The 20007-nt window shown below is 37.2% G+C and overlaps 1 protein-coding gene across 1 annotated transcript in view; it reads right to left on the bottom strand.

Annotated features, from left to right (window-relative positions):
- Window positions 1-12436, bottom strand: part of LOC124283350 (UBX domain-containing protein 4-like) — a 39240-nt gene extending 26804 nt beyond the window's left edge. The window contains exons 1-10 of the mRNA XM_046719390.1: window positions 12268-12436; window positions 8482-8587; window positions 8230-8258; window positions 6772-6890; window positions 4584-4795; window positions 4102-4156; window positions 1207-1376; window positions 723-845; window positions 343-442; window positions 108-230 (exon numbers count right to left, since the gene is read on the bottom strand). Of these exons, the coding sequence (XP_046575346.1) occupies window positions 108-230; window positions 343-442; window positions 723-845; window positions 1207-1376; window positions 4102-4156; window positions 4584-4795; window positions 6772-6890; window positions 8230-8258; window positions 8482-8587; window positions 12268-12349 (1119 nt within the window). The 5' untranslated portion in view covers window positions 12350-12436. The remainder of the gene's footprint in view (window positions 1-107; window positions 231-342; window positions 443-722; window positions 846-1206; window positions 1377-4101; window positions 4157-4583; window positions 4796-6771; window positions 6891-8229; window positions 8259-8481; window positions 8588-12267) is intronic.
- Between the last annotated feature and the right edge of the window lie 7571 nt (window positions 12437-20007).

The raw sequence follows: 20007 nt of genomic DNA, 5'->3' as shown, positions 1-20007 counted from the left end.
ATCACAGGTTCTAGCTTGCCTCAGGGATGCAACTCTGTACATCTTTCAAGGGGCCTTAGATGACTGGGTCACCTGTGTCAAGGAACATGAGATGTTTTACTGCTTACTGGCATAACCATGACGACGGAGGAAGGAGCCAGCTGCAGATCAGCAAATGTCAGTGACATGTCGGCATCAGAGAATGTTCGTCTCGGAAACGTTGTTGAAAGGGTCACTGTACTTCCAACATGCTGAAAACAAACAAAAATAAATTGTTTCTAAAAATGCTAAACCTGAACTAAATGAAGGCTGGAAACAAACAACAGATGTTCCATGTTGTATATAAAGGAATAATTGACGTACTTGTGACACAAAGTTGTAGGCTTCTTGTAGGTTGTTTCGAGATGGGAACTGCTGGGTTACTGAGGAACCATCAGGTAAACGGAACTGTATTCTTGCCTGTCTCACTGGAAATAAGGTCAGCACCAGGTGAGCACATTGAACAGATTCAGCTCACTGAACAACAAAATATCTATATATTTACGTCTAGGTTTGTACATAATATGGCATAAATCACATAACATGGCATTCCTACGCCAGAGAAAACATAGTTCCTAAAGATTAAACTCACTGACTTGAATTTCAGGAGGCGCATCAAGGCACATAATAACTATTGTGTTTCACTGTTTGGTTCCGATGATGCTCATAAACTCATCTCCTGTGTCTGACAAGGGAAGGGTTACCTTCTTTCAGCCTCCGCCTTTGCTGCTGCTTGTTGCTGGGCCATTAGCTTGGCCCGCTTTGCCTCCTCTTGGGTCTTCTCCCTATCTGCCTTCTCCTTGTTGAAGCGGGCTGCTCTCTCTGCCCTGAATCACATCACAGGCACACAATCACAAGAGAACACTACAATCCCTGAAATTGTTTCTGTAAGTTTGAGGAAAATTCCACCGATTACTCTGAGTAAAGATAAACTTTCTAAACAACTACTAACAATCATTGTTCAAACACACAGTTTCTTTAAATATATTGAATATGTCCAAACAATTAAATTCCTTGTTTTCACAGCTTTTTGTATTTGCTGCTGGTCATGAGTATATTACAAACCACCATGCCCTGCATCTGTTACCTAGTATTTACTCTTTCTCTCACCTGCATCGGGGGTCCAGGGTAGAACAGGTAAGTAATGCTGACTGCACCAAACACCCAGCCACTCATCACTCTGCCTACCTGTCTCTGGCGATCTGCTCCTTAATCCGCTCTCGAGCCTTTTTGTCATCTTCCCTGTCCTTTTTCAGCTGTTGTGCTGTTTCTTTCAGCTCACGATCCTGCTGGAACTGTTTCAGCTTCTGGACCTCTTGCCCCAGCTTGATCCGCTCCATCTCCTTCTTCTTGGCTTCCTGAAACACCAGACCATCTTGTAGCACTCACCTGTGTAGCTTAGTGTTACATCACACCAGACCATCTTGTAGCATTGGTCAGTGACTCTTAGTGTTACACCAGACCCTCTTGTAGCATTGGTCCGTGTAGCTTAGTGTTACACCAGACCATCTTGTAGCACTGGTCTGTGTAGCTTAGTCTTACACCAGAGCCTCATATAGCACTGGTCTGTGTATCCTAGTGTTACATCACACCAGACCCTCTTATAACACCTGTGTGTGTAGCCTAGTGTCACATCACACCAGACCCTTTATAGCACCTGTGTGTGTAGCCTAGTGTTACATCACACCAGACCCTCTTATAGCACCTGTCTGTGTAGCCTAGTGTTACATCACACCAGACCCTCTTATAGCACCTGTCTGTGTAGCCTAGTGTTACATCACACCAGACCCTCTTATAGCACCTGTGTGTGTAGCCCAGTGTTACATCACACCAGACCCTCTTATAGCACCTGTGTGTGTAGCCTAGTGTTACATCACACCAGACCCTCTTATAGCACCTGTGTGTGTAGCCTAGTGTTACATCACACCAGACCCTCTTATAGCACCTGTGTGTGTAGCCTAGTGTTACATCACACCAGACCCTCTTATAGCACCTGTGTGTGTAGCCTGTGTACATCACACCAGACCCTCTTATAGTGTTACATCACACCAGACCCTCTTATAGCACCTGTGTGTGTAGCCTAGTGTTACATCACACCAGACCCTCTTATAGCACCTGTGTGTGTAGCCTAGTGTTACATCACACCAGACCCTCTTATAGCACTGGTCTGTGTAGCCTAGTGTTACATCACACCAGACCCTCTTATAGCACCTGTGTGTGTAGCCTAGTGTTACATCACACCAGACCCTCTTATAGCACCTGTGTGTGTAGCCTAGTGTTACATCACACCAGACCCTCTTATAGCACCTGTGTGTGTAGCCTAGTGTTACATCACACCAGACCCTCTTATAGCACCTGTGTGTGTAGCCTAGTGTTACATCACACCAGACCCTCTTATAGCACCTGTGTGTGTAGCCTAGTGTTACATCACACCAGACCCTCTTATAGCACCTGTCTGTGTAGCCTAGTGTTACATCACACCAGACCCTCTTAGTGTTACATCACACCAGCTTATAGCACTGGTCTGTGTAGCCTAGTGTTACATCACACCAGACCCTCTTATAGCACCTGTCTGTGTAGCCTAGTGTTACATCACACCAGACTCTCTTATAGCACCTGTGTGTGTAGCCCAGTGTTACATCACACCAGACCCTCTTATAGCACCTGTGTGTGTAGCCTAGTGTTACATCACACCAGACCCTCTTATAGCACCTGTCTGTGTAGCCTAGTGTTACATCACACCAGACCCTCTTATAGCACCTGTGTGTGTAGCCTAGTGTTACATCACACCAGACCCTCTTATAGCACCTGTGTGTGTAGCCTAGTGTTACATCACACCAGACCCTATTATAGCACCTGTCTGTGTAGCCTAGTGTTACATCACACCAGACACTCTTGTAGCACCTGTGTGTGTAGCTTAGTGTTACAAAACAAGAGAGCCTCCTGCAGCACTGGTGTGTCTAACCGGTGTCCTCTCAATACGCACACAGCCAGTTCCCAGACACCATAAAACAACATTTACGGTTCAGTGAACAGATTATCTACTACCTGTTACCTACACATTATAATGGAATAGTCCAAATAAAAACACAGGAAAAACCTGAAGCTGTATTATTTATTTTGAAAGATGGACGAAAAGACAGTAATTTGAATTTTCTTTGCTGCAATATAAAAACAGCTTGTTTTCATAAACATTTCTGTTTAACCTTCTAGTCTAACGCAAAAATACAATTCATATCTGGATGTAAACCCCAAAAGCACATCTAGGGGCATCATCATATTGAAAACATTAGCTTAACTATTAGGAATTTCCATGGCGCAAAAAATACACTGTTGTATCATATAAATCAAATAAAGACAAATGTGAACCTAAATATTATTCATATGGAATAAAGAAGTTATATGTTTTGCACACAATATTAAGATATATGACGAGTGCACTTAATTACGATTTATTTAGAATAAATATTCAAAATATGACGCATCATGTCAATGTGGCCATTACTTCCTTGAATGACCATTGTATACTACTCAAAGACATAAACTGTTACAATCTTTAGAAAGTATCGTTAAAATTAGAACACTGATTGGTATTATTTGTATCTTACATGGCAATGCAGGTGTCTCATATTCTGCAAATCAGAATGTTTTCAAAAATGTTCATATCTATATCTCTCCAACAAAACGTTTTCACACTTAACTTCTGTTATACATATGCTATTTTTGGGAGGGGGCTTTTCTATCAATAAACACAATCAAACCTCTCAGTGACAAACCTGTTTTTATATTCGATAGTAATTGATAGTAAACTAAATTTTGAGAAGAGAAATCATTATCATTTAATCACAACAAAGTTCTATTTACTCACAATGAAACTTCTCAGTAACGAACCTGTTTCAGGTTCACCCTGCTCTACTCACTAGACAGTGGACTGTTCCATTGTACCCGTAGGTATTACCCTAATTAACCTTCTAGTTTAGTGTCTGTCAACTGGCTGTCTGTCAAATGGGTGTCTGTCAATTGGGAGATAACCGCCTAGCCTGTACAGGTGGCAGAAAGTTTGCTAAAACCAAATGTGCTTACCTCCTCCTCTTGCTTCCTCTTCTCCAACCTCTTCTGTTCAATTATCATCGTGGCTCTACAACCGACCACAAATATATGGATAATGAAGATCCAAATACCAATGACAATACTGTAGTTCATACCATGATTGTGGTAAACACACTGTGAACAGTTTTTCACTTAATTCAGGAAGCATTGGACAGACTTTCACTTGGTCATTTATGTTATTATTGTCTCACAGTCACAATGCACACCATGGTTTTGACTGATGTGGTGCACATGGTGTAATGCTGATTCTGAGGCATTGCTTGCGTCAGTAACCATGGTAACACTTCCATATAAAACATTTACTCTGAGGCTGAATGAAAACGAATTTTTGCAATCAACCCAGGTTAAACATTACAAAATTTGCTCACTCTGACACAGAAAACACAAACAACAAATACTTTACATACGTTGGCTTACTCACTGAGGTTTATTTTAAAGACAATTCTGGTTCTTACTTCTCTACTTTACTCTCATGGTCAAGCTTTGGTATCTTGGCTTGACTCTCGACACCATCATCTCCCTCCCCAGACACAGAGGTTGATGCTGCTGCAGGCTCAGTAACCTGTGATGCTGCAGCTGCTGCAGCCGCAGGCTCCGACCGGCTTGGCTCTGATGGAGGGACATTAGCTGGTGTTGCTGGAGATGATGGTGACTTGACCTGATGTGTCTGAATCACCCCCAAAAAATCACTGGATTTGCTCTCTTGTCATTTACATAACATTTAAAAAAATAATTAAATTTGAATTTTTATATAGCATACCAATTTTCAAGCTGATAAAACTGATTTGACAAGCTGATGATACCAGAGCCCAAAATGTGACAATGTACAAACAAGATTTGCCATTAATGGCATTTAGTCATCAGAACGAGTGAGTGTAGTTTTATGCCACACTCAGCAATATTCCAGCTATATGGCAGCGGTCTGTAAATAATCGTGTCTGGACCAGACAATCCAGTGATCAACAGCATGAGCATCGATCTGCACAATTGTCATCAGAATGAACTCTGTACTCATTAAGCAGTGTTGAGTCAGAGATATATGACCCTTTTAATAGGGCTGGGACAGGTAGGAAAAAATGGAATCGAGTACCTGCATGTGCTTACCCGAATCGGAATCGAGTACCCGGAAATGTATGGAATACAAAGCTTCTGTCAAGTTTATTAATATTCAATCACGATTTGACAGAGATTATTATAGAAAACTTGAAAGAATGGCAATAAGACATTGAAACTGATCTTAGACTATTCAATTTACGTCTGTTTAACTAATATAAAGAGTAACACCATTACTTACATTCCACAGCACTTTTCCTTCCTGCTGTTACCTGTGACTTGTCAACTCACTGCTCATGTGCAGATAAATTAAAGTCGTTAATAATTAACCGGACAATGCCAAAGATGTAAATGTGTGTTACGTCAATGAAAAAGACAGGTTATTTTGTCAGCTAGTAGACAGATGTGATATTCTAACTGAACCTATAATGTTTTACATGTAGACTTTATGTACTTACATAGAATAAAATTTGATTGATGTATTTACTGATTGGAGAATTCTACACAAGATTTTCAGACCGACAAACTGTAATGCAACTGAGTTAAGCAACTTAGCAAAATGCTTCGCTAGAAAGACTGGTCATGTAGTTCTGTTGAGCAGCTCAGTTGCATTACAGTTTGTCTATTATACATTACAGAGTACAGGCTAATACAGGACCGTGAATAACTCATTAACCGTATATATGAAATATTTGTAGTGAGTAAATCTTTATCCTTCCAGAAGATTATTAAAAATTGCATTGAAATACTTTTGTTTGAATGTAGGGATAACGAAATGTATCTAAATGCTATATTTTCACGTTTAAATAAAAAAGCCACAAAAACTATTATTATTTAACTATTCTAAATTTGTATTTAAGTGAACAATACGTATCTTCATTGGAATAACTGTACGCTGATTATTATTTGTTAAACTATAAAACGTATAGTAACTGAATGGCATTATATGTGATCTATGTGAGTTGTGCTTCTATATATATTTCTGATCATCTTTTTTCTTATTGTCATAATAATCAGTCGAACATTGTATTTGCAAATCAGAATGTGCTCTTTCAATAAACGTTCGTTTTATTATTTTAATTCATTAGTTTTAATTGAAATTCCCTACACATACAATCATTTAATTACAATCTCTTTTATTGTGAATGTGTAGTTACACAATGTAATGAACACCTTCATGTTTTACGTTGTGTTTTAGAGCAAGATGTTTGTGCATTGAACTTGTACTGCTTTCGCAATAAATAACATGGTACTACAGAGTCGGCATTTGGTTCTCTTGCTATTTGCATCAAGCTCAAAATGAGCCCAAACACTCAACTTAGTATGTGTGTCGTCCAGTTTACGCTAAGTTAGAGTTACATGCCCTTGACATTACAGAGTTATCTCCCTTACCGGGTACTCGATTCCTTGAAATAGGACTTGATTCCAGCTGTACCCGACCTGGATTCGAGTACCTGAGTATCCGTCCCAGCCCTACCTTTTAATTGTTAATTTGTTCCTCTGAAATATGATCCTGTTTTGATGAGCCAGAAGACCCAATAAGTATGGTCCATCGTTTGGAATGAACCAATGATGAAGCTGTGTGCCTACCTGTACGACAGACTTGACCTTATCCAGGAACCCTGATTCTCCTAGGTAACCCCCGGTCACCTCCAGAGGGACGCCATTAGCACCAATAAAAAATGTTGATGGAACAACTACAACAGGGTCTGGGTGTTGGTGAAGGCAAGTAACTCTATGATTTGGAATAAACTGAATTTACATGCAGATACTGATCAATTGTGACAATTCTTTGGGGTAAAATGTTAATGTTTTGAACTTTGAAATATCTAACCCGTGCTGGTGATGTCTAGTGTGGATGAGAAGATGTGTAAGAGTCAACACTTCAGAACATTGAGTAAAAACTTTCACCTCTTGTGTACCCCTGGTCCCTACCAGGAAGTAGTCATTAATAATTTTCATTGATCAAGTTTACTTTGTTTTTCTACATGACAGGTAAACATATTATCAAGATAGGCACGAAAGGTTTTAGCATGTTAAGGTGAAAAAATAGTCTTGGTTCTCCAGCACTGTCGTATCATCAAAAAGCCTTCCGCACATTTAGTTTCTATTTCCATTAGAAATATGAAAAGGTAAATATTCAGCATCTCAAACACAAGACCCCAATGGTGAACTGCTGCAATACTATAAATGACATCCAGTTCAGCATGCACTTACGTCCCTCTGCATGCACACTACTAACTGTGCATATCTTATGTCATGGCTGTAGAAATAGTATGTATGCTTGTTATGCTGTTTGCAATTGGTCAATGAAAATATGAAATTTCGACCAATCAACAGAATACTGTGAAGCCTCGTTAATCCGGATGGTTGCATTTCTAAGCAAATTCGTCCGGATTGTGAATCGTCTGGACTACTGAATCAAGACCCTAATTGTTTGCGCGTTGCAGAGAAGCAAAATCACTTTAAGTCCACGTGACCCCATCTGTCTGTCAGTACATTAACCAATCACAAAACAGCTCACTTGTCATCCACGCCGTTGTAAACACCTCGTTCTTCTTAATTAAAACAACAACACTTAATTGACATTCTCAAAAGTTAACAAGAGTTCATATTGTCAACTCCATGACACCGAGTGTTTATTGTTTGAGGCCAGTTAAGTAAACATCGCCGGGAGGTGTTGTTACGTTCGTGAACACGACTTACAGCGTCCGGACTGTGAAGCAATTTACTGTTTATTTTACTGATTGGTTACAGCTACTTACCATCCGGTTCTGGAAACCGAATTTCAGAGGCAAATTAAATAGGCATAGATTGGTAACATGCTGAAATCGTCCAGGAGGCGAGACATCCGGATTATCGGGGTCCGGACTAACGGGCTTCACTGTACACATTTTCTATTCCGATCAAATGGTTGTCACTATTGTACTAATCGTGGTTTTCAAGCAACACATTTATCATGTATATCTATCATGCGGTTAACACAGTTAAGCCCTGATCAGCAAATGTCAGCTGAGAAATCTAACACACATCATAATGAAAGGATACAGATCTGTGAGAAAAAGCCACACTCATCACTGAAAAGCAGAAATTAATCAGAAGTTAAAATTGACAAAATATATACCGGTAAACAGAAAATTAAGAAATTAAACATTGTGTACAAATAATGTGATCTTCACTTCTTAAAATGAGAAAAGTTTTAATTACTGTACTGATGCGTAAAAAATGTCATTCTAAAATGTTGTGACTTGATTACAACGGAATGATAGGTTGCACAAAAAAAAATTAAAATGACCAAACCTGTTGGCTTTGATCTTGACAGCAACGCAACCTTCTTGTTCACATAATTCAGTAACTTGTGTGTCTTCCCATGTGGCATTCATCTGTTTTGACAAGTCATCTTCACCTGCAAGAAGTTGGGAACAGCTTCACCACTCTGACATGGCCTACTATAGCTGGTCATGCTTCAACAAATGCAATCTTACATTAAATGTAGAGGCAGTTACCCAAGCAGGATTTTATGAACATTTTTTGCATACAAAATGAACAAATAAATGGAATCCTATTAATCATTACACTTAGGTTGCTGCACATGCTGTATTGGGTTCCAATTAAAGATCACATATACTCTAGGGGGGTACAAATACATAAATCACTAACTGGCATCGCTATAAATGAAACCCCGTCATTAAAACTACTCACTTCGATCTTTAATCAACTTAAATCGACCTTTTTGACAACAGTGCACAATTCTCAACCGCGAACGAAATTTCAACCAATCAGAGCGGGGCGTCTCTGTGAAGTCATATGAGGAATAGATATGAGGGCGATGCAGAATTCATCTACATTTCAGGGGGTAAATTATCTTGTTTACAGGTTTGTACAAACCTGAAATCGTGACAACTGTTGTGGAAAATGAAAGCTATATGTTCTCACAATCTACTGTCATATAATTTTGTCTCCTGCTTTGCCTAGTTTCCAAGTTACAACTTGTTTTCATAGACGATTCTGTCAAAATCGCTTGGTGTTGTTAGGCCTTATTTGTATAATGACTGATCCAAATTGATCCCATTTCTGTGTTTTTTTACCTCGATATTTAATCATGTCATGTAAAAATATGACGTCTATTACGTATGATATTAAAAATTGACATTTGATTTATTTGAATCGGTAAACTAAACAACCCTATTTTGCCATTGCTAGAAGAATCTGAAATTTTACTTAGGTAAATAGGTACATACAGTTTTAGCACACAGCAAATGCTTATATGTATTTCTTATGCAACAATGAAGTCCTTCAAAGGATTAACCGCCAATACAGTGATTGATTGCTCATTATTGGCTAACTAAATTACCGTTTTTAAAGAATGGCGGACATTATGCAATCAGTTGCCAGGTGTGCTATCTTGGGTGACCAATGAGACTATACACCAATGTGACATACCTGAAACGATATATCACTTTTTCGTATACTAGACTGTTAAAACACACATTACTTGGAACAGCTGCAGATGAATGGCATATCACTCGATTTTTGTGGATATTGATGGATACATTCCTCGAACAAGGTAATAGCCTGACATTGTTCCTATAAATTTAATCTGTTTTAATTTTAATATTTGCATTTTGTTTTTATTCATTTGTCGTAGCATTCAACAGAATCGTTGTTTTCGCCGTGAAGTGTAATGAGACATACACTAGGAAGTGTGTGCGAATTATCATTCACATTGGCAAACTATAAAATGTCTAGATATTACAGTCCTGTTATAAATGTACTATAAGTATCAGCAGATCGTCTGCTTTTTATTTAGTTTCAAATGCATACAAGTATGATAATAAACTAATTAGGATTATAAGACCAAATATAAAGATGAACATTGACTAGTATCTACATACTGGTGAGTGCACGTTAACCACGTGAATGTAGCAAGAAATGTATCTCGCAGTATTGTCACTTCGACCCCCCACCTCGCTTCCGTGGAAGAAATCGTTATGTTATAAGTTGTGTCATGCAAAATGCTTTTGGTTATGATTCAAATACATATTTAACTACGAGTAGAAAGTAGTTTTGATTTTCTAACTTGATGAAAACAAACCATAATCTCATTAATATTCTAACAGACTTTAGCCCGTGACTTTCACGATTTTCAAAAGGGAAGTACCTGTCGCGAACATCCGCCAGTCTGAGTATAAATGCTATTTAGGTTTGTTTTCACCGAGTTACAAAATCAAAACTACTTTCTACTGATAGTAAAATATGTATTTGATTGATGGCCAATAGGATTTTGCATGACATAGCATATAACATAACAATTTCTCTCGTGGAAGCGAGGTGGGTGTCAATATAATACTACTTACAGCATCACTGTTACTTTGACCACAACCTCGCTTCTGAGGAAGAAATCATTATGTTACAAGTTGTGTCATGGAAAATCTTTATGGTCATCAATCATATGCATTTTTACTACTTACTATTAGTAAGTAGTTTTGATTCTTTAATTCTGTGAAATCTGAACACAAGTAAATATCGCTTCAGGCTCCCCACAACGCCTCACTCACAAACATAACCCATTTTGCACTAACTGCGGGTCCTGTGGAAATCTGTGCATGGACACCATCGCCCGACCTTAGGAGCAATTGACGTCGATTTGGCATGTCTTCGCTGATGTTGAGAAATCATCAAAATGGCGAGCTTGAGTGAAGCTAACTGAAAATCCTTCCTCATATGACATCACACTGCAGTGCTCTGGCGACACTAATGAACCTGTCACAAGTTTTTAAAGAATTTTGGGCAACTTTTTTGGTGTACTAATGAACCACAAGTTTTAATAAGACTGACCACAAATCTTTCATATGTAATAGTTAAAAGAGGTTATTTGTTCTTTAAGTATGTCCAGATAAAAGAAATAATTACTTAAAAATGAAAGAACCAATATTCAACAACATAAATAGGTTGCTCATAATGGACTGTCCATCATAAAGAGAAAATTCCAGAAGGTACATTAAGACACAAAGGATTCCTTCCTTTTTGTGATATATCTATTCTTTCTCTGCCATCTGAAAAAGACATTCATATCCTCAAAGCAACCCCCTTCAGGCAGTTTTCTCATGTATCCTTAGCATAGGTCCCACCATGTAGGAACAAATGCACTGAAATGGGAAAGAATGCTTTAATGGATGAAACAGAAGAAAGGAACTAATATTATGTGTTTGAATTCAAAGGGATGTTACAAGCCTGGAACCAAATCTTGCTTACACCTTCAACTTGAGTCATATTCACACAACTGGAAAATTACTCTAGACTCAACTATGACAATGAGTGTAAAGCCACTAATAAGATGAACACAAACAATACACAAAACTACAAAGCTCCTGATCATGCTCAAAATTTGATCATTAGTTTCCTACTAAGACTGTAATTAACATCTGTCCAGTCAAACCTATAAGCATATCTTGACTAATGAAGGTCGGATTAAAATATTATTGATCTTACAAGTTTATTTATCAATGTATATTGTTGTTAATGTCTCAAATACATTTAATGGTGTGGGATTGCATAAATCAATTCAGATTACGTATATGCCTGGATTATATCATAGCTGTTTTCACTTCCTATTCCATTGATGTTTTGATTGGTTGTATAAGTTAACTGTATTTTAACAATAATAATAACATCGTGTTGTTATAACTAGCAAACAATAAGGTACCCGTACAGGGACTTGCTTTATCCAACAGGAAAAACACATTAAATACTGAGGTTGTTAGACTTAGTTTATGGGTTTAGTTGTCATCACTTATTTTTTGACTCAAATTATTTACTTTGAATATTTTAGTTAAGTCTACAGCAGACAGTAACCTAAATTTGTAGGCTTCTCACTTCACGGCCATGTACTACCTGAGTATGGGTGCCTATGTATGGGTCCCTATGTATGGGTATACGAAAATGTTTTTCATGTCATATTTCACATTTTCTGTTATTTTAACTTCCCGAATGAGACGTAAAAATAACAGTCACTTTCATTTTGGTAAAACAATTTCAAAACAATTCTCACCATTTCTCTGATTTTGACCACGATAGAAATATTACCTGCGATGTAGACAATAAAAATACTGTTTTTAACTTTTGCTGCTTGTATAGCTTCGGGAATAGCTCCTTCAAACCACTTCATTGTTCTAGAAAAATATGCAAATCATGTAAATCTACGTGTTTTCCCACTGATGGTTTCTTTCCGGAAGTTATCCTTTCCTAGGCGAGCGTTCCGCCAAGGGAATAACTCCCAATACATTATGTCTCGCGTATACATTATATTGTCAATTTTCACCGTCCGTACTCGGCGGAAATAGCTAAAAATAGGAAGGAAGGAATTGGATGGTACTAAGAGAATCACAATCTGTATTCGGTGTTTGACACGCTGCATTACTCAATTTGTGTCTATTAAACCACTTACCAAATCACTAGTCGGTAAAAGAATGAACATGGACAAAATGGCGGAAGTACCGTGTGACAGAATTTACTGATCATTTGCATACTATGTTTAGACAGCTGACACAACAGGAAGATTAGGACCATGTCAGTGATGTCTCTTAATACGGTACGTATCTTATGTTGCATTTTGTTCTTAAAGGTGTTCAGAACATTTAAATCGGCGTGGTTCACTATTTGACAACAAAGCAGGCCATTGGCGCAGCTAGGGTCCGCTTAGCAAGTTTCCAAATATAGCTGCAAACAATACCCCGAACAGAACGGAGGTCCACTTTCCTCGTCATATCAGGCGAGTGAGACATTGAATGCACAGCTATCTACTTAATGGAATTTGACCCACACTGAATGGGCCTCCTTTCAACATGAGTTGCATGTTTGAATAACATGTATGTCAACATGTCCTCTCCGGTTAGTTAATCGTTTATTACCATAAAAAATTGAAATTCCTTTTATGTGAGGTCATGTGAGCCACTGAATACACTTTTGTTCACAATCACATGATTGTGTATCAAAGTATTCAAACTGTTCTAAGTACCATCTTGATGTTGGAGTACACTATTACAGAATGAGCTATGGATCTACTGGATATGTAGCCAATTACAAGGTATGAATATATTCTTCTAATTTGTGAAACATAAGTTAAACTGCATGATAAGGTAAGATCACAATTGTTTGTGTTTATAACATTGAATAGGTTGATTTTGATGGCTACGTTATCAATGGTTATTGATTCAGTCACATATACGAAGTGCATGAAGATTAGTCTGTGTTCAGTATTTGAAAGCAGGAAGTGATATGATAAATTTTGAAAGATTGACAGTTTAGAAACTTAAATACTTCACTCACTATTTCTCAAACATTCTGAAGTGGCTATGGCTGCTAGTTGAGTGATTCTGGAATCACTAGTCGGTAAAAGAATGAACATGGACAAAATGGCGGAAGTACCGTGTGACAGAATTTACTGATCATTTGCATACTATGTTTAGACAGCTGACACAACAGGAAGATTAGGACCATGTCAGTGATGTCTCTTAATACGGTACGTATCTTATGTTGCATTTTGTTCTTAAGGTGTTCAGAACATTTAAATCGGCGTGGTTCACTATTTGACAACAAAGCAGGCCATTGGCGCAGCTAGGGTCCGCTTAGCAAGTTTCCAAATATAGCTGCAAACAATACCCCGAACAGAACGGAGGTCCACTTTCCTCGTCATATCAGGCGAGTGAGACATTGAATGCACAGCTATCTACTTAATGGAATTTGACCCACACTGAATGGGCCTCCTTTCAACATGAGTTGCATGTTTGAATAACATGTATGTCAACATGTCCTCTCCGGTTAGTTAATCGTTTATTACCATAAAAAATTGAAACATCAAATTATTATTCCTTTTATGTGAGGTCATGTGAGCCACTGAATACACTTTTGTTCACAATCACATGATTGTGTATCAAAGTATTCAAACTGTTCTAAGTACCATCTTGATGTTGAGTACACTATTACAGAATGAGTTATGGATCTACTGGATATGTAGCCAATTACAAGGTATGAATATATTCTTCTAATTTGTGAAACATAAGTTAAACTGCATGATAAGGTAAGATCACAATTGTTTGTGTTTATAACATTGAATAGGTTGATTTTGATGGCTACGTTATCAATGGTTATTGATTCAGTCACATATACGAAGTGCATGAAGATTAGTCTGTGTTCAGTATTTGAAAGCAGGAAGTGATATGATAAATTTTGAAAGATTGACAGTTTAGAAACTTAAATACTTCACTCACTATTTCTCAAACATTCTGAAGTGGCTATGGCTGCTAGTTGAGTGATTCTGGAATCTCATGCTAGCCATGGGAGTCAACTAGGAATTGCAAAATGGCGATCCAGTGCTTATGTTGTTTGACTTGGCTGCTTGTTTTTCCTATTACTCTGATGATAGTGATTGTTGTTCATGCTTTCAGGCACTGGTTTTATTGGTGTAGACACATCTCTTGTCCATGTCCAAACTAGATCTCAGCAACCAAATACTATGTCTAAAATACTAAACACTTAAAGAACAAATAAACTTTGTTTTTTTTACTCTTTTAACTATTACATATGAAAGATTTGTGGTCAGTCTTATGCAGAACACCAAATTCATTCTTTAAAAACTTGTGGTTAATTAGTACCGAGCGAATAAAAGTTGCCTAAAAGTCGCCTGCTTCACTCTCGCCCGCCAACGAAACCACAGACATGTTACGTAACTCTGTCGCCAGAGCACTGCAGTGACGTCATATGAGGAAGGATTTTCAGTTAGTTGTATATAAAGTGTGTAGCAAGCTCGTCATTTTGATGATTTCTCGACATCAACGAAGAGATGCCAAATCGTTTTGCGTTGTCGTCAGTTGCTCCTAGAGGTCGGGCGATGGTGTCGCCATGCACAGATTTCCACAGGACCCGCAGTTCGTGCAAAATGGGTTATGTTTGTGAGTGCGGCTTGGCGTTGTGGAAGCCTGAAACGATATCTTACTTGTGTTCAGATCGCTTCACAGAAGTTAAAGAATCAAAACTACTTACTAGTCGTAGTAAAATATGTATATGATTGATGACCATAAAGATTTTCCATGACACAACTTGTAACATAATGATTTCTTCCTCAGAAGCGAGGTTGTGGTCAAAGTAACAGTGATACTGTAAGTAGTATTATATTGACACCCACCTCGCTTCCACGAGAGAAATTGTTATGTTATATGCTATGTCATGCAAAATCCTATTGGCCATCAATCAAATACATATTTTACTATCAGTAGAAAGTAGTTTTGATTTTGTAACTCGGTGAAACAAACCTAAATAGCATTTATACTCAGACTGGCGGATGTTCGCGACAGGGCGCCGCCATTTTTGAAAATCGTGAAGTCACGGGCTAAAGTCTGTTAGAATATTAATGAGATTATGGTTTGTTTTCATCAAGTTAGAAAATCAAAACTACTTTCTACTCGTAGTTAAATATGTATTTGAATCATAACCAAAAGCATTTTGCATGACACAACTTATAACATAACGATTTCTTCCACGGAAGCGAGGTGGGGGGTTGAAATGACAATACTGTGCGATAAATTTCTTGCTACATTCACGTGGTTAACGTGCACTCACCAGTATGTAGATACTAGTCAATGTACGTCTTTATATTTGGTCTTATAATCCTAATTAGTTTATTATCATACTTGTATGCATTTTGAAACTAAATAAAAAGCAGACGATCTGCTGATACTTATAGTGCATTTATAACAGGACTGTAATATCTAGACATTTTATAGTTTGCCAATGTGAATGATAATTCGCACACACGCCCTAGTGTATGTCTCATTACACTTCACGGCGAAAACAACGATTCTGTTGAATGCTACAACAAATGAATAAAACAAAATGCAAATATTAAAATTAAAACAGATTAAATTTATAGGAACAATGTCAGGCTATTACCTTGTTCGAGGAATGTATCCATCAATATCCACAAAAACGAGTGATATGCCATTCATCTGCAGCTGTTCAAAGTAATGTGTCTTTTAACAGTGTAGTATACGAAAAGTGACATCGTTTCAGGCATGTCACATTGGTGCATAGTCTCATTGGTCACCCAAGATAGCACACCTGGCAACTGATTGCATAATGTCCGCCATTCTTTAAAAACGGTAATTTAGTTAGCCAATAATGAGCAATCAATCACTGTATTGGCGGTTAATCCTTTGAAGGAAGGGCGTTGTTTTTCGCCAGACACAGACCGCGACAGAGTGTATTCAGTACAGATTAGTAAATCTACAAACATAAACACTACCTTTTGACAAATCTGCTGTGTAAGATAAAAGTAATTAATCAATCAGCGTGTTATCGGTTAATCCTTTGATCGATGTTTATAATGTTGAATATTTACTCCAGACACAAGAAATGCCAAATGGGAACCTTTGTCGGGTAATCTAAGTGGTGTTACCACTAATTATACCTATTATAAATTTGTTAACTGACCATCAAGTGAATGATGACAAATAACGTGTAGATTTATACCACCTAACACGGGTTACAACGAGGGAGAATTAATTGCTGTATTGCATGCAATTTTAATTGCATGTGAAAACTTATGGGCCGACACTGTTTTGAGAATACAAACAGAACTTCATTGTTGCATAAGAAATACATATAAGCATTTGCTATGTGCTAAAACTGTATGTACCTATTTACCTAAGTAAAATTTCAGATTCTTCTAGCAATGGCAAAATAGGGTTGTTTAGTTTACCGATTCAAATAAATCAAATGTCAATTTTTAATATCATACGTAATAGACGTCATATTTTTACATGACATGATTAAATATCTAGGTAAAAAAACACAGAAATGGGATCAATTTGGATCAGTCATTATACAAATAAGGCCTAACAACACCAAGCGATTTTGACAGAATCGTCTATGAAAACAAGTTGTAACTTGGAAACTAGGCAAAGCAGGAGACAAAATTATATGACAGTAGATTGTGAGAACATATAGCTTTCATTTTCCACAACAGTTGTCACGATTTCAGGTTTGTACAAACCTGTAAACAAGATAATTTACCCCCTGAAATGTAGATGAATTCTGCATCGGCCCTCATATCTATTCCTCATATGGTCACAGAGAGCCCAGCTCTGATTGTTTGAAATTTGGATTCGCGGTTGAGAATTGTGCATTGTTGTCAAAAGGTCAATTTAAGTTATTTAAAGATTGAAGTGAGTAGTTTTAATGACGGGGTTTCATTTATAGCGATGCCAGTTAGTGATTTATGTATTTGTACCCCCCTAGAGTATATGTGATCTTTAAGAAACACATAATTTCTTGTTATGTTATGTTTCTGTCAGTATTTTGCTCGTTAGGTTTTGTATTTCACTTGCGAAACAAACAACAGTCATGAATCATTTGTATGACAATGTGGTGCTCCAACATTCAGTTAAGAATTGGCTTTGACTTTGTGGGAGTTTCACGGAGAATGAACTTTAATGGAGCAAAGGCTACACTGTATGAACATTGGAGTTTGATATTCAAATAATACCTTTAGATGATAAGAGTGTCTGCATCAGTTAGTTGATCAGAGTAACAGTTTGTCATAATTCATTTGCATCAAATACATTTACTTACAAATGGCTGACATGATAAACAAATGAACGATAAACATGATAGGTGAAATTTCCAAATATGTTCCTGAACTTTAGGTGATGAAAGTGTCAGTCATCCGATTGTTGATCAGTTACCCGATTGTTGAAGGATGATGTTAAAGATGTGTTCAAAGGATTGTAAAGTAAATTCTTACAGTTTTATTCAGGAATGTCGAAATAGTCTGTCTTTCATTATGTCACTTTCATGAATAGAGTCTCTCAGTTCTTTATTCATGTGAATGTACTTTATGTAGGCCATCAGCCGATGATACAACGTTATACATCAGCAGCCTTTAACTTTAAGCTGCAGCGAGGACGATTGTTAGCATAAAAAATGAACAAGGCAAGATTTCTTAATGGAAATGATGTGAACATGATAATGTGCTGATGATTTTGATTCCTGTTATATATGACCCTGATAATAGGGTCATGACTTGATTATTTACAGAACTGCAAAGGGCAGTTTCTACCCAGACACGGTGAAATGAAACTGATGGTCTAGCTGATACATTACTTTATTTCATGAACAGCTTTTATTCGTTATTCATTCATAAAAATGAGCATGACAAATTTGCTTCTTCTGTATAAGGTTTTGTGTTACATTATTGGCGATTGGTGCATTTAGGCAGGAGTGGGTCTCTCTTCACCAATCCAAGCTTATCATAGTTTCACTGACCACTTCAATTCATCTTCAAATGAACACCACAATAACCAATTTTGTCAAATTTTGTTTTGTAGAGTAGAGTTTAACATACCAATCCTTGGAATTTCTGATTTATTAGGAAGCAATTGGTGCTATAAAAGTGGACTATTATTATTACTTTTATTGTTATAAATCCTGTGTGTAAACATTTGCTATATATCTTAGTATTTGAACTAGGCTGGTACATTAAAGGTCTCAAATTTAGTTTTCTATCTTATCATTGTCTCTTTAAAGCATGGTAATCATATTGTTTATGCACATTTATGTAACAGTGAATCATCAGTTTAGCATGTTTAGTACCTATGGTCCTGCATTTGGATTGGTAGTGATACTGTGATATATGATGATATCCCTGACCATGATCACAGTGCACGGTCACAATGATATAAGCTAAATGATTTCACAAACGCTGTCTGTGCTACAGTGCTAGTGTTGGGAATTGGTTGAAATCTCACAATTGATGATTGGTTCATTACCAATGAGCAATCATTGAAAACAATTGGTTAGCTTCATTCTTCAGATTTTCCAATTCAGATTGTTATTGCAGATAAGTATTACATGGTTCTCTGTTGTTGTTTTTTGTTTTTTAGAAACTGCGCAAATTGCATTTGCAAATTGCATTTGCATGAAGGACAAGGTTTTGGCCCACAAACAGAATTGGTTGAACACATGTTATTTGTTTAGAGACAAGATTGCTTTGCATAAAACTACTATTTTTTAGATGATCTGAGGCGTAATTTCAATGCAGAGGGGCCCAAAATGGGTTTTATCAGTTCCCTTGAAAAATAGCAAGAAGTCTGAAATATCAGTGTGCCATAATGACTTAGTTACAACTATCATTTTATTTACATACAAATAGTATCAGTTTTACATCAGGTATTCATGATGAAAAAAACATGTCAACATCAATCACAAGGTTTTAACTTCAAGGGGCCCAATTAGGGTTGCAATACATTGTGGACAGTAATTCAATTACTTGCCAGTTGTTTACCAAAACACTCATTACTCACAACTTTCTTTGCAAATATAAACTATAGGTCACTTTTACAACATGTACTAATGATAACCAATCCTGTCGCACTAAAATCACAGGGGCCCGTTTTGGGTCTAATTTCATTTTGGGCATAGCTTGATTTTAACAAAGTGTTAAAACTCAGTATTTACAACCATTCTTGCAAATATACAGTACACATCTCATTGACAACATGTTGTTACAATAACCAGTCATGTTGCACTAAAAATCACAAGTTTTGACCTCAAAGGGGCCTATTTTGGGTGAAATTACATTCTTGGCACAGCTTGATTTTAACACCAAGTAAGTATTAAAAGTCAGTATTCACAACCAGTTTTAGCATACAGTAAACATCTCATTCACAACATGTTATTACAATAACCAATCATGTTGCACTAAAAATCACAAAGTTAAATTTTGATTAACATGCATAACCTATGAAATACACAATGCCATAACCTCACTCA

The sequence above is a fragment of the Haliotis rubra genome, unplaced genomic scaffold, assembly GCF_003918875.1.
Source record: "Haliotis rubra isolate DU_JTF1 unplaced genomic scaffold, ASM391887v1 Scf313, whole genome shotgun sequence".
Taxonomy (NCBI): Eukaryota; Metazoa; Mollusca; class Gastropoda; order Lepetellida; family Haliotidae; genus Haliotis; species Haliotis rubra.
The sequence above is the reverse complement of the archived record's forward strand: the minus strand, read 5'-3'. Positions and strand labels throughout refer to the sequence as shown.